General features: G+C 37.7%; 1 protein-coding gene across 9 annotated transcripts in view; it reads right to left on the bottom strand.

Annotated features, from left to right (window-relative positions):
- Positions 1-16,273, bottom strand: part of THSD7B (thrombospondin type 1 domain containing 7B) — a 1,262,144-nt gene that overhangs the window by 45,618 nt on the left and 1,200,253 nt on the right. For all 9 annotated transcript variants that reach the window (XM_086367910.1, XM_086367918.1, XM_086367926.1 and 6 more), the window contains 3 exons: positions 10,440-10,581; positions 8,994-9,109; positions 6,813-6,930 (listed from right to left, as the gene is read on the bottom strand). In XM_086367910.1, the coding sequence (XP_086224036.1) occupies positions 6,813-6,930; positions 8,994-9,109; positions 10,440-10,581 (376 nt within the window). The remainder of the gene's footprint in view (positions 1-6,812; positions 6,931-8,993; positions 9,110-10,439; positions 10,582-16,273) is intronic.

The following is a 16,273-nucleotide window of genomic DNA, read 5'->3' as shown; positions in this document are numbered from 1 at the left end:
TCTTAACTTGCCTTTGGAAAAGCCACCTTGAAAACTAGATATTCTTGTCTAGTCTTTATTTTTTTTTCCATTCTACAATTTAGCCTCTTGTTCCTTGTCATAGGAACTAATTATTTGATATAGTAAATAAGTTTGAGCTTTTACAGCTATTGGACTGCATATGATCAGGGATACTACAGTGATCATAATTTATTCTGACACTAACAAGGAAGGTTACTGGCTTGCCTTTTAAAGTCTTTAAAAAAAAAGAAAAATGAAAAAGCTGGAATCACAAACTTGTGATTCTCTGCAGTTAATATAAAATTATTTTTTCATTATGGGTTAGAGTTGACAGGATAATCATATGCCATCTGGGACACACAAGCGGCAGGCTGGGTTACACAGTGTAGAAAAATACTATAAACTCATGTGCACTGAATTAAAATATGAAAGAGGAACAAATCATAAGGGGTTAATAACCCTTTTGGAATGTTATCAGTTAAATAATAATTATGAATAATTCATGATATGCTAAATTTAGGGAGTTCAGCATAAAACTGAACTGGTGAAAATTCATCAAAGAACATGACTAATCCAAAATTTAAGCTCTTCTATTACACGCTTTGATCTTTGAAATCTATCTAAAAGGATCCCTTAGTGGAAACCTAGAATTGGTCTCTCTTTAACATGAAATAAATTAGATTCAAGCTATTCTGACCTTGAAATCTTTAACACAATTAGAAGGTATATGCCAAGCATCGGGTGCACATTAAAGAGATAATCCAGACTTTCGGAAATAAAGAGCGAGCTCATTTCAAAATTTCATCTTAGATCAAGGTAGTTCTTTGGTTTAGATGGCAAAGTGTGGCTCTGGGGAAGCTTCTGGAACACCCAGCTCACCAGGATTTTTCTGACAACCCAGTGACTTCCTAAAAGGAGACAATTGTGTGCATTTTGCTTTTGATAAAGAAGTCAACAGAGAGCAGCAGGTGCTGAAGGCAGACTCCCAAGCAACTTGTTTGCAAACTTGAATGTAACTAAATAAACTCTGTCTCCTCCTGTGGTCCCTGCCCCGCTGCCATCACTAGTTGGAAAAAGAAAGCGGCTCATCTGAAAGACAGCTGCGGGCACACCGTTTTAGAAGAGACAAGGCACAGATGTTTTTCAATGATAGCTTCCAACCTTTTCAGCGCCAGGAGTTCAGTTTCTTTTAAGAAACAAGTTCATCTGTGCCACATGTTGTGGCTTTTGACTATTCACTGTTTGTTGCCTTTAGCTTGTGCTGCATGGGGATTAAGGCATGGTTTAAATACAGAGTTCTCCAGCTGCCAGGGATTAGTGATCAGGGAAGAGCAGTGCTGGAAGACTAGACCTGGAAGGCTGGAATGGGAGGTAGCCTGAGGGCTGGTGGGATGGAATGGAATAGAATAGACGGGAATAGAATAGATAAAAGGAATAGAACCTGAAGACTGTCTCAGCATGGTTCTGGTGGTAGCTGCCTATGCCTAAAAATTCAAGGGCTATGTGTCCTATTCTTTGTCCTTTTCATTTTATTTCTTAAAGACTGCTGCTGCTGCTGCTAAGTCCCTTCAGTCGTGTCCAACTCTGTGCGACCCCATAGATGGCAGCCCCCCAGGCTCCCTCGTCCCTGGGATTCTCCAGGCAAGAACACTGGAGTGGGTTGCCATTTCCTTCTCCACTCTTAAAGACTGGGCACAAATAAATCAGAAAAATAGTCCTTGTTATACTGAAGTCTGGAGGTCCTGATATAGAGCCTTGGACGCAACAGGTATGCAAAAAAGGCTTGTTTAGAGATTAAACCCTGAAAAGCCTAGTGAAGAAAACAGCAATGACATGAACAGCATCACTTCATCATTGAATTCTGACAGAAATACCTCCTTCGTGGCCTCTCTTCTTTCATCCCTCACTTCCCTGCAAATACTTGTTATTCTCCATCTCATGACTTTTTTAACATGGCGCTTATTGATGTGTGTTACCTTTGTGTATGTTTACTTATTTATTTGTCATCTGCCTGTCTTTCTTATCGTTGCCATCTAGTTCTCTACTAAAATATTAGTTTTATGAAGTCAGGGGACTTTGTTTCCCTGGGATCTTAGCCTTTCTATACACAGTGTGTTTTTAGCTCCTGGGAGAATGCCTGGCTTTGGGGAAACTTCCAATGAATAGTTGTGAAATATGTGAGCAAACTTCTCTATAGCTCTGCCTTCAAGAACAGAAGTGAGAATAGGAGCATCTCCATATAATTTCTTTTCCACAGTATCTCTTTTGACAATGAAAGTATATACCAGTTGGTGTCAGGATAATAGGTGTAAACTTTATAAATTTTGATTGAATAAATAAAGAAAATGGAGTACATATACATTTAGATTCCTGGAGGGTTTGCCAAATATCAGGATTATGGAATATTTTTAAAAGACACTGTTGCATCTTAATTTAGGAGATCAAGGTCAAGAAAGGATTCCCAAGAAGTTATCCTAGCAGACCCTTAGAAGCTAGCTAGAAATGATTTGTAACTAGCGCTATATTTATGTGCAGTAGAAGCTATCACATGACTTCCAAGTGCTTTGTGCAATTCATTCTGTGCCTTCGTTCACGCAGTGACTTTCCTTAGGAACTTTTGAGTGTTTATTATTCTAAAGATTACAAAAGATGAATTTAAGTTCAAACTCTAATTGCCTAGAAATCTCCAATAGTGGGATTCAGACTTGGAAAGGACTTTTCCTTGTTTGTTTTTGTTTTTCTACTAGACTAACAAGGTCTGATGAGTCCGCAGCACCAACAGAACTCCTTAAAAAAATCAAAGTAATATTTTATGGTACTAAACTTACAATTTGGGGTCCTATTTTCAAAGGTTGTTTATCAGCATAACGTGAAGATCTGTCATGTTTCACTGACTTTGTACAGTGGCAGAATTAAGATTTGGGGACAAGAATAATAATAAATGGATCTGTCTCCTTGCATTGAACACATTCTGGACTAATGATACCTAAGACTTATGATGTCAATTAGAGAGAGAGGAAAATAACCACTAGCAGGGTTTGACTTCCTTTGGGCTTGTGATCCAGTCTGCAAGCTCTTCCCCTTCCAGCTTTCCCCCTATGGTCCAGAACCACTTCTGTGTACTCAATGACACAGTCATGTCCACTCTTTGTGACTCCATGGACTGTAGCCCTCCAGGTTCCTCTGTCCATGGGATTCTCTAGTCAAGAATCCTGCGGCAGGGGGGAGGTTTGCCATGCCTGTCTCAAGGGGATCTTCCTGATCCAGGGATTAAGCCCACGTCCCCTGTGTCTCCTGCACTGGAAGGTGGATTCTTTACCACTGTACCACCTGGGAGCCCACAGAACCACGTGGGCAATGACAAATGTTAGCTGAGATTCCCCTGATATGCCATGTAGCGTGTTTGATGGGAACTAGAGGGATTCACCCATGAAGAACTCCAAAAAGATCACTGATTCCTTAGACAGATATGAAAATTGATTCAATTTATACATATTAAAGTAGTAGCGAGTGATAGTGGGATAACAGTGAGATATTCCATGGGAGGCAAAGTGTAAGGAAGCAGACACTCAAGATTATGACTGAAATATACTACATTGCAGCAGAGAGATCCAACATGATAAAGAAGGGTGGTGGGAACAGACAGACAGGCACTGTGAGATCCTACAGGTCCTGTGGTCTGTGCTCACCATACAGGACTTCATCCTTTCTCTGCTTTTTAATGCTACTCTTTACCACTGTGAGAGTCACACCTCCTGGCAGAGGGCCATGAGCATAAGACTACAGGGCTGTGGGATAATCAGGGTGGATCACTCTGGACAGGGTAGCAACCATTCGTCACATCGCTAATGCAAATAATTAGTGCTCTGTCAGTGCTTTCATTTCCACATAGTATTACCTACTTGCTTGTTGTCTGTTGTCCCTCAACTAGATTGTAGGTATCAGGGGATCATGGGAATAAGGAAACTGTCTTTTTTCCCCTCACTGCTTTATGTCCAACTCATTGTACTATGAATGGCACATTAGTATTTATTTAATGGATAAATGACTCAAGTCAGTAGAAAAACAATTATTCAGATTTGCATTTTCAAAACATTGCTTAGCTTGTGATTTTAATGTATGGACTTTAAGTGGGGTGAAGGATGAGATGTGAGAGTAGATGATGAGAGAAAGTGAGTCTGTGGGATAATCTTTATAAAATCGGAGGGAGTCTCTGATAAAAGTCTTTCCTACTGGTGGGTAGGAGGGTGGAGATGAACATTAACACACAATAAACACCGATGCTGTGTCAGATACTGTGCTCTGTGGCTACATATACTTCATTGTATTTAATTCTCAAATCCTAAACAAAGCCTCTAATGTGCATGAATTCCATTTTAGAGATGAAGAAGCTGAGACTCAGAAAGAGTAAGTCGTTTGCCTAAAAAGCTACAATTCAAACCTGGATTTACCCAACCTTAAAGTGGATGCCTAATTGGGAACTACACGATGCTGCCAATCAGAATAATTGAGAAAATAGTTTAGGTCACTCACCAAAATCTTGGTCGTAAGATTTACCACTTGGTTTCCTGATGTGCTTCTGCAGGCTCTCAGATGTGCACGAAATGGCATGCTGTTATCACTGGACACTGTGAGCCTCATATTTTCATTTCGAGTGATGCTCTTTGAGGAAGTAAATTTCAATTTCCTTAGCTACGTTTTCCTAATACATATCCTGAGTACTGCTGTCCGCTCTGTTCTTTCCAGGCTCTGAGAGCTGAGTTCACAGAGGAGACCCTCTTCCATGCTGTATCCTGCCTCAGTCCCTCAGACAATCCCAACTAAGGCAGAGAAGTATTAACAGTCCCAGCATATTCACTTGTGAGAGGCTTAGAGATGAGCCCATATCGCAGTGGCAGTGGTCCAATCACAGAGCTTCTAAAAAATCCCTTCCAACTGTCTTTGTTTGGTGATCAGATCCAGGGTTTTTAGCCCCATCTCCCTACCAGATTCCATGATTCCTGCAACATGCAGTTCTTTTTTCTCCTCCTCTACTTTGTGATTACCTATATAGCAGGATTTTCCCTAGGTCCCTACTCCAAATTTCTGTCATTTACCTTAGATAAACTGTAACTCTTTTTTGGGACCAGAATCCTATCCTAAGCCTCAGCTCTGTGCTTTTCTGGTACACTCTCCTTATTGTCTTTACATGCACATGTCTTGGTCCCTGGCTCAAGTGCCATCCATGTTGCCATTTACCTAGCTCCCGAGCACCAGCTGCCTTCTGCATTCCCTGCCATTGTGCATTACTTACCTGGGAACTTTGGTATTAATTGCTGTTTGTTCAGCAAAGGTTTATCCTCCCTTTCCTCCACAGGAACTGTTTCCTCCATAATACTGTTGCTAAGAAGTGATTGGTCATCAAGAAACTACATTTCCTGCTCTGCTATCTTGCACTGAACTGGAGAAATGGGACCAAATTTATTCAGTAGAGTAAAGATAGTAGAGATGTATATAACTTCCACCCTGGTCCATAAAAACCTCCACAGGACCAGCGTGATATCATCTTCCAGAAAAATTTGATTATGTTTAAGTGGTAGGGGCTCCATCAACCTGTGTTCTTGATGGACTCCGTGAAGCAGACACTACCCCTCCCTTTATGTGAGTGAAAAATTAGTCTCTAACCCATGATACTAGGGGCTTCCTTGGTAGCTCAGCTGGTAAAGAATCTGCCTGCAATGCAGGAGACACTGGTTCAATTTCTGGGTCATGAAGATTCCCTGGAGAAGGGATATGCTACCTATACCAGTTCTGGGCTTCCTGGTGGCTCAGATGGTAAAAAATCCGCCTGCAATGTGGGAGACCTGGGTTCGATTCCTGGGTTGGGAAGATCTCCTGGAGGAGAACATAGCAACACACTCTAGTATTCTTGCCTGGAGAATTCCCACGGACAGAGGAGCCTGGTGGGCTACAGTCCATAGGGTCACAGAGTCGGACATGACTGAGCGACTAAGCACAGCACAATATGATACAAAGTCACTGTTATTAGGGGTTTACCTGATACAGGAGCCAGTTTGACTTATAGAACACACACTTCTTCCAAAAACCATGGAGGTCAACATTTTTTGAGTTTGTTGAACTTAGGACCTTCAGAATAAACACCATCTCACAGGGCCAGTGCCCCCTCTGGTGTCTGCCACTGTTACCAGGCCAGTTCTTCACCCTCTGCCTTGTACTACTCAGCCATAAAAAAGAACAAAATAATGCCATATGCAGCAACATGGATACAATTTGAGATTATCATACTAAGGGAAGTAAATGAGAAAGAGGAAGACAAATACTATATGATATCACTTATACATGGAGTCCAAAATATAACACAAATGAACTTAGAGATCAGATTCATGGTTTCCAAGGGGGAGGGAGTTTGGGAAGGAAGGAGTGGGAGTTTGGGATTAGCAGAGATAAACTATTATATATGGAGTGGATAAACAACAGTGTACTACTGTATAGCACAGGGAGCTATATTCAATATCCCATGATAAGCCATAATGGAAAAGAATATTAAGAAAAAAAGAATGTCCATATGTGTATAACTGAGTCATCTTGCTGTATAGCAGAGATTGACACAACACTGTAAGTGAAGTATACTTCAAGAAATAAAATACAATAAAACAAAAGGACTGTTAAGAAGTCAGGCTCCCTTTCTCTGCTCCCCTGGGTCAGCCTCACGTGGCCAACATGCCTTATGCTCATTTATCAAGCTATGGCATACAAAGAGGTACTTAAAAACTGAATTGTTTCATGGAAACCAACACAGGAAAGCCACATACCTCCGAGGCCACAAGTCTGTGAGCACTCTGTCCAAGCTGTCCATCCCGAGAGCTGACAGTTGACCACACACTCCACCAGGCAGTGAAGGTTTGTCCTCTGTGGCTTCTCCAAGTTACGCTGCAGATGGGAAGGAAATATGATTGTACTGGAGAATTCATCGCAACATCAAATCAAATCACTATCCTTTTGTGGGATAATAATCTCTATTCTGTGAGAATAATTTTGCTATGTTTTTGTGAGAAAAATAGCCTGGCTTATAGAAACTGATGGCAAGTCTGAAAAAATGATGATCCTTACTTCATGACATAGAAACTTGTCAGTCCAAATTTCTTTTGATAAAACCTTCAACTTTAGAATAGACCCACATTTAAGGGACCAGGAAAGCAGGCAATTACGTTACACAGAGATCTGTCCTGTCACTCAGCCAGCAAGGAACCAGAGGGATGCCTCAGTGCTAAATTCAGGCATCTTGCCCTCTGGATAGACCAATAGTATATAGAATAGTATATAGAGAGCTCACACTAACAGCAACCTAGGCTAAACAATAAGTAGAAGAATAAAACTGAAATCAACAACCCATCTAAAGTTCATACAAAAGACCGATTAGCTAAAAACATAAACATGATCTTAATCAAGGGAAAAGTTGATGATACGGTTTCTTTTCCTCTTGTCCTCTCTTAAACCCACATCTAGGCAAAATCACACATTTTCTAATGGCCAGTGTAGAAGAGGTCTTATTGAAAGAGTAAATCATCCAAGGGACACAGAAAGAATACCAAAATATTCAGTTTTAGGAATTGTACATTGTGTGATTGAGGAAAATACTAACATTCAATATATGTTACATATTAGCAATGTCTATTCTGAGCTAAAATTATTGATTACAGCATGATTACTTACTATATGGGCAAACTAGAAATGAACTAGAAATGACATCATAAGATCTTTGATCCATTTGAGATATGTGGATATCCTGCTTAGGTTAATAATTTGGGACTTTAAATATTTGTTGAACATGTATTTAGAAAGAAGAGAAACTAATTTTTCTATTAATGAATAGTTTATACTGCTTTTATATCAAAAGGAAAGATTTACTATGTACACTAAATGTAAATTTTTTACTTGAGTTGTTGTAGGTTGGTGATTTATTTTTCTTGAAGCAGACAACAGTCTTGAGAGGGAGATGAAACAAAATGTTAAATCATGACACTTGTTAGAGAGAACTCTGTATGAACCAGTCTCAGAATTTCATTAAAAGGCACATCTGATTTCACATGGTCTAGTTTCAGGGTTTCTGTTGGTCCATGGTGATACTGCTGGTTGAAAGTGATGTTATGGTAATACTTAATAAGGTTAACTCGGGATCAGTGAGGAGGTTTTGTTCTGATAATTTTAATTTTCACTTGTGGACTCTACTTATCTAAGGAGAATGAGACAACTTTTATTTTGTCAGTTTGCTAAAGACATTCCCGTGAAACCTGAGTTCACTGACCCCACACATTTCCAATTATTCCAAAGATTGTTTTAGTGATTCTTATAATGTGATAGCGTATGGTCATCTTTGTTTCTAAACTGCCATCATAGGGCATTTCACTTATATGTTGGGGAGGAAATGTCAGCTTTTGGGGAAGAGATTTGATTATAGCTTTTGTCCAAATTCCACATATTTTGTGATGGGGAAAAATATAAAATTAGAAAGATTCAAAACCCACCAACTCTACCCAACTTGGTAGAGAGACATTTAGCTTATTTTAAGATGAAAAATGCACTGTGTTTATTACCTAGCAAACATTTGCTAAGAAAATTAGCAGAGTATTCTAATAGCAAGTATCACTATGCATCTTACATGCAAGGGACAGTGTTTCCTACTTAGGCAAATTGAATCATCTGCCCAATACTAAAAATCAATTTTAGAGTCAATGATGTCAATTGTTAGTTGGCAAGCAAGTACATCTAAATAAGTTCTTAGAAATAATGAAGAACTATATTTTTAATGAACCCATTTCTCCAATGCAAAATGACGTTTCCTGTCATTTTAACTAAGTTCAAACTCATGAGTTGTAACTGTATAATACTAGTAACTCTTACTCTAATTGAACCTAAGCTGTGATGAGAAGAAACTGGGAGGGTCATTTATAGTAAGCATTGTGAAGGTTGCAGACCAAGATACACATATTTACCTGCTCACATTCGTCCATGGCAACAGGCTTGCCATCACTGCGCACACAGCTCAGAAGGCGGGTCCTGATGCCTTGCCCACAGGTTGCATTTTCACTCAGCTGGCATGTGCTCCACTCTACGGGCATAGGGTCACCACACTGAGTTTCAAAGTTATGACCATGTGAGCAAAAGACAACAAAGCTTTGATTCTCTGCATCAGTGGAGAATAGTGTACACAGAATCCTAAAACCATTTCTATGTGGCTTCAAAAAGCATTATGCAATTCTTTAATTACAAAACAATCAATCAATCAGATCACCAAATAGAAGTGAATTTGCTTTCTTGAGGTCAGAAGCCAAATAGTTTATAGAAATCATCTCATAGGTGGCCGAAGTAGGAAAAGGAAAAAACCTAAGCACCAAGGACCACCAGTTTGGAATCATCTAATTGCTGGATGTAATTGAGAAAGAAAAAACATACAGAAATGATGCTAGTCTGTGATATCAACTTGAAGATATTTTCAAAAAATAAATATAATTATCTAAATCATTGGGTATATTTGGTACAGTGGAGCCAAGAAAGGTACCCCCAAAGGGAAAGAAGTCATGACTAAAAGGGCCATTTTGAAAACTCTCACTTTAATAAAATTATTCTCTCATGAGAGAAGGTTTTGTAGATTTGGCTAACTGTATTACAAACTCAACAGCGAGAGTTAGAATAAATCATCCCATAACTAATTCTTTTAAAAAATTTTATTTTGGTGTGGGTAGAAAAAGAGATCCTCAATCATATACAGTGAGAACCTAAGAAGATTTTTCATATTTGGTAGATGATCTAAAAGTTAATAGGAAGAGCAAGTCCATGTATAGCAAAATCAGCATTTTAAAGACATGCTTTTTCAGTAGAGCAAATTTTATTTTATTTTTGGAAAATTAGTATGAAAACTAATGATCTAAAGGATCTTTAATGAAGGAAAAAGGACAAATACAACAGGTCAACTCTCACCTATAAAGACAGTCTCATAGAATTTACTAGAGGTTTTCTACATGAGAAATTTCAGTAGTGCCACTGTGACCTCAGTGGAAAATTTGTTTCAGGAAAAGGCAACTATTTTGCCCCTTCAGACAGCTGGCCATTTGGTTATCAGTACTGAAGTCAATGCTGAAACTTAACCTGATTCCACATGTCATGGCATTCTGGGTATCATTGCTGCAGGGAACAGATCAACATAGTTATACAGTCCTTTAGTTTCAGACACTGAACACAGTGGTATTCCATGTCTGAATAAGGAGGTCTCTAAAATATCCCTGTCCAGTCAGGCCTGCCATTTATCCTTGGTGAGCCCCATAGAGCAAGTACATCACAAGCTTTAGTTTCTTGAAATAATAAAAGCCATGAGAGAGCTGCATTCTAGGACAGCATGATTCCATGCTGTATGGAATCAAACTTGTGGTTTACAGCCATACCTGTTAGATTGTACTGGAACTGGAAGCAATTTTCATTGAGAAGGCAGGGCCGCACCTGTGAGTCTTCAGCACACGTCCTGGAGCTCAAGGAAGGCCTCAGCAGGTGACGGGTTCTTCTCTGCATTGTGTGCGGATCACACGACTATGAAAATCAAAGAGCAGGCAGAGTTAGAAAGAACTTATGTTTGTTGATAAATTGAATGTGCTGATCTGTATACATGGAGGCACATGTACAACACCTACAGGGAAGAGACTATTGAATAGAGTATGAAACAGAATATTTAAAAAATAAAATCATTATGGGATTCAATGTAAGTAGTTTCTGGTTTTTCTACCTGACAACTCTTTCTTGTTCTACATTATGATGAATAATTAGGCACGTGGGGACCATTTTCATCCACTAAACACACTCTGTACTCTCAAATTGATTTGCCAGGTAGCAAGAGATGAACACATTTTGAATGTATAAATGAATGAGAAAAGGAAGACAACGTCCCTTGTGTCTCCGGCTAGTCCAGCCCCAAATAAATAACCACACAGAACACTTTAATGAGAAAATATTTTTAAAAAACAGAACAAAGAGAGGGAATTATGAAATCAATATTGCCAATATAACAAAACTTTCCACTTATTTGGGAGGCCTTATGATCCACAGATTAGTTACTTCATGCAGTTGCCCTTTCAGCAAAATAAATGTATAAACAGGAACTTCAAAAATCTCTCACAAAAGTCACTTTACTTATGGGTCTACATGTCCTCTTATTGCCTCAATGCATATGACATTCTTGAGCCAGGTAAACCTGCCTGCCATCTGTCATCCATCTACTCTACTCACAGAGGACCTTCAGAAGCTCTCCCTACTAGAATAATCTCCTTTCCCATGTCCTATATCCTATCTTCCTCCTACTTCTTCTTCAGAACACTAATCAAGACTTCATCATTGACAGTCTTTCTTTTAATAATAACAAGTCCTTCTCTTCCATCCTAAGCAACCTTCCACCCATGTTCAAGAATTACTATACAGTATTTGACTCCAAACATAAACATATATGTTGCATTTGCCTTTATATGATCATTCTTTTTTCTTTATTACACCATCTCCTCCTTTTCTTTATAAATTCTTGGAGGACATAATAGAGCATGATTTCTACTTCCTGTGTCACTCCCTGAAAATTCTGGTATATATTTTACACATGGTTGTTCAGGTAACACCATTATATACAACATAATTCAGATCCAGAAATCTAGAGGCACATAGATGTTTAAACCACAGGAAAGAGAAAAGTCTCTGAATTCATGTCATCAAACCATCATTTTCATATTTGGGATTTTTTTTAACTTTTATTCTTTTACCTTTTCAGACACTGTAGCAAGAACACAACCTGTAAACTTAATTTTGGCTGCTAAGCAAAGTGATAATGTTAGAATACACTGAAATATATAGAAAAATGCTACAAAATTCTCTTCTATTTTCAAATGTTTGGAGCCATGGAAACACATTTACTATTTATGTGACTTTATAGTTGGATAATCTGTCAATACTTATAAAGTATTTTTACATTTTAATTACATCAAATTGCCTCTAGATGATCAAGAAGGGCCATTGAAACCAGGTAATTATTCTTAATTATCTCCAAAGGAATCCCATGCTAACGCTTACAAATAATTTACTATTAATTCAGCAATTAATTTGATTGTTCTCATGAGAAGGAGTGATAACTTCAATGATTTACCAATGAAAGAAAATGAAAGCATCTTAAAAGTTACTCCTGATTAGTGTTCTACTACTTTTCTACCTTAAAAAGTCAATGATTGAACAAGGTGAACGTGTATAAGATTTATGAACTTGCTTAGTCTAAACCACCAAAGAAAGCAAAAGAGAAAATAACACACATGAAAACATGCATACACAATTCAAATTATGTAACTTTGAACAATTCACTTATATATTCTATATCTCAGTTCTTCATCCAGACCTGGGTGAGAAAGGGGCAGGAGCATAATTCGGTAGTTTTTAAGAGTACCTTCCCTCATACCTCACACTCTTACCAGTCTCTAAGTCTGCTACATATGCTTTTATAATGATACTCTCTGATTGTCATTCTTAACCATGTAGACTTTAATTATCACTTTCTAGAAATTAATATACTGAAAACCAGCACTGCAGCTAACTCTCTTACTAACGCTGTCCAGAGAAACAGGCAAAGAAGGTGAATGAAATCCACAAACACAATCCAACCTAATCTCATATAGTATCTGTATATTCTACCTTATAAAAATTACCCTAGCACTGCTAACAACTAATAGATGAATTAGTGTTTCTCCTTACTCTTTTCTCTCTGTGAGCTCTTTATAGGAAGTTCATAAAATAATGACTAGGTCACAAGGCAGATAGGGGTCGGCTAAGAAAAAAATGGATGGCAAAGGAGCCTTATATCTAGATGATTTCTTTATTGGATCAAAACTCTTCAAATATAAACCTGAACTTCCTCTCCCCTAGAATATTCATAAAAAGACACTGTCAACTTCCTAAATAGAGAAGTGAGAATGTGATGTGTGGATAACTAACGCCAAATCAACTTTAAACCAGTCTCATTATAAAGGACAACATTAGATAGCTAAAGTTTATTTGCTAGGGAAGGAGATGACCAATAAGAACCAATAGTACCTAGTATATAAGCCCTTTATGAGATTAGGTTTATAAACTTTGAAAACCAGCACTTACCTTAAAGTTTAATCTTACGATATAATATTGCACCTTCATACCTTTTTTCTCTCTAGCAATGAGGCCTCTATCCCTGGGCCTGACCTGAATATTTGTATTCATCTGTCAAAAGTAAATCAGATATTCCCTCTGAGAGCCTCCATTGATTTATTTGCACCCTTATAAGTGGACTCACCTTATCAAGTAAACATTTCCACTGTACTTGTATTGATATGTGTGCATTCCTTCCCATGGGCTATTTGGAGAATGTGTGTCTTAATTTTCTTGGACATTGAGAGCCTTGTTATGTCTCTGACAACAGTATGTAGATAATAAATATTTGGTGTAGGATAATGTTTGGTTATCCTAAAAACTAAATAATAAATATTTGGTGTAGGATAATTTGCTTCTTCCTGGGTAATAAGACTGGATTTTTGTAAACTGCCCTTAGTGACAAATGGTTAACCTTGGACTATGATCACATTGCCTAAATGTAAGGTTTCTCCATAGGTCTGCATTCTTGATAAAAAGATAATATAATATTTTCTCTCCTTCCCATACTTTTTCCATAAAATCCAAATGACAGCTCCCAGAATAATAGAATCTACCATTAAATGAATAAATTATAACAGTAAATGAGTGTTAAATTACCCATATAAAAATAAAAGATAACTTAGATGCTATATCCTAAATAAATCCAATGAAGAATATATAATTTTGTATTTTTCTAATACTGAACTATTAATATTAACAATGATAATTTAATAAAACCTGGCATAAGTCCAGGTACTTATGAATTTAACTCACTCTCTAAATTTCTTGTCTGGAGGTAAGCATGAATCTCCAAGGCCTGGCCTTGTCAGCTTTCATCAGATATTGAAACCCAAGGTTTTTATTCTGTTACAGAATGGAAAATTCTGATAATTCTGAGACAATCTCTCCATTTAGCTAATTAGTCCTTTCTCTATATTTCATGAGGCAAAAAAGGGAATATATATGCTATGAAGTTGAGTCTTGTTTTTTTTGAAAAAGTGGGATAAAAGATGTCAAATAGTATAACAATGCTATGTAAGGAAACTTCCTCAGAGATTCTGAGAAAATGGTTACAGAAAGTGAAAAAAAAAGTTTTTTGCATATCACAGTGCAACAAGAAGAGCAAAATCAAAACCATTTAAACCAACCACATGCTCAGTAAAATTAATGACAAGTTTTCTTCACAAACCTCAAAATTTGAATAGGAGAGGACCAAGGACTGAAGTTACAGAACCTGTGTGATATCAGCATCCAACAGGGGAAAGGAGAAGGTAAAATGGAGTGTCTGCTGCTGCTGCTAAGTCACTTCAGTTGTGTCTGACTCTGTGTGACCCCATAGATGGCAGCCCACCAGTCTCCTCTGCCCCTGGGATTCTCCAGGCAAGAATACTGGAGTGGGTTGCCATTTCCTTCTCCAATGCATGAAAGTGAAAAGTGAAAGTGAAGTCACTCAGTCGTGTCCGACTCTTCGCGACCCCATGGACTATAGCCTACCAGGGTCCTCCGTCCATGGGATTTTCCAGGCAAAAATGGAGTGTCTGGTATACCCCAAAACACCAAACTGGAAAACTAAACCATGGAGTAGGAGGCTTTTGCATACTCCAAAAGCAAGCAAATATACGGAATCCATGGACAGGTTCTGGGGGCTGATGCAACCTGAATCCAGTGAATTCTCAACACTATAAGCCAAAACTGCCTTCCAGGACGATTTTCTGCACTGAAAAGAAACTGGTGGGAAGAGTTTCAAATTGCTCAAAGTAAGAGGACTAGCAGTGAAGGAAAAGAAAGGCCAGTAAACAAAGTTGGAAGGAAAATGGATCCAGTAAATTTCATGAATCTGCTAAATTTTTGACCACTCAAAGCAAGCAAACAAAAGCAGAGAACCCTGGACCACAAAAATGAAATTAGCTAAAAACAAGCCTCAATCACACCTGCTTCTAAAAGTTCATAAAAATTGATTTCCTGGAGAAATAAGTGAAGAAAGAAATCAAATTCAAATCCCACAAAATGGTGCTAAGAGGAAAAGTGGATTAAAGAATAACATTTCCATAGATAAGAAACTGCAGAAGACAGACATGCATAAAAAAACAGATGAAAACTCCTATTTAAAAAATAAGTGGTTGGTCATATCGGAAATGACAAAATATGAAAGAACACATAAATAAAACACAGATAAAATACAAATGTTAAAGAATGAGAGAACCTATGTAAAAGATATGACCGTTTTAAATTTTATTACATTTTAACATTTTAACTCATGTTGGTGGAGTATAGGGACTATTTTCTGTGTTATATTGAATAGGGCAAATGTATAATTATGAAATATTCTGTTCTATCTCCAGTATCTTTGAAAAAGTGGATTTTTGGTATAAAATAAAGCAGATATAGATGTAAGATAGAACTTAAGTAAATACCTTTAGTTCATAACATGAACTCAAGAAGTATTTCATCTTCAAAATAAAGGAAATAATAGCATATATTTCAAAATTCCACTCACTGAAACGGTCTAGCAACTGTGGAACCCAGTAAGTTCAGTATCCCTGGAGTTCTTCTTATGGCACCAAAGAGTTATTTCCACCAAAGGAACCCAGGGGTTTTTAGAGAGAAACAGCTGATTCTAAGTCTGGCAAAGAAAATGTATAAAATAAGCCTGAAACGTTGCACCATAGTGGGTAACAAGGAGGCTAACAAAGGCCACCAGAGTCTTGACTAAAGTGTTCATAGAACAAATTTAAAACACACTACAACTAGGACAAGCTGAGCGTTCGTATAGGTGATCACTGAAAATGGTTAAAATATATCAAATTTATTTAAATCTATGATTTCATTATGATACAAAAATAGTCACATATAGTCAAAGATGCTAGGTAAACAACTCCTCGTTGTGAAAAATGGTAAATAAATGGCGAATAAGCATTTTCCTTGCCTTTTCTATTACATAATAGAGCAGTAGGTGATTAAATATCAGTTGAGATAAAAATTTCTCCTTATAGTAGTACTCCCACAAGTAAATGAGAAAGGATAATAGAATTGGAAGTTTGCCGTTTTCTGTTTCCTAAATGATAATGAGTTTAAGCTTTGACCATCGATGTTAGCC

Source organism: Bos grunniens, chromosome 2 (assembly GCF_055505025.1).
Source record: "Bos grunniens cultivar Pamir isolate PY7600 chromosome 2, Bosgru_T2T1.0, whole genome shotgun sequence".
In the NCBI taxonomy this organism is placed as follows: domain Eukaryota; kingdom Metazoa; phylum Chordata; class Mammalia; order Artiodactyla; family Bovidae; genus Bos; species Bos grunniens.
This window is presented reverse-complemented; position numbering and strand designations above follow the sequence as displayed.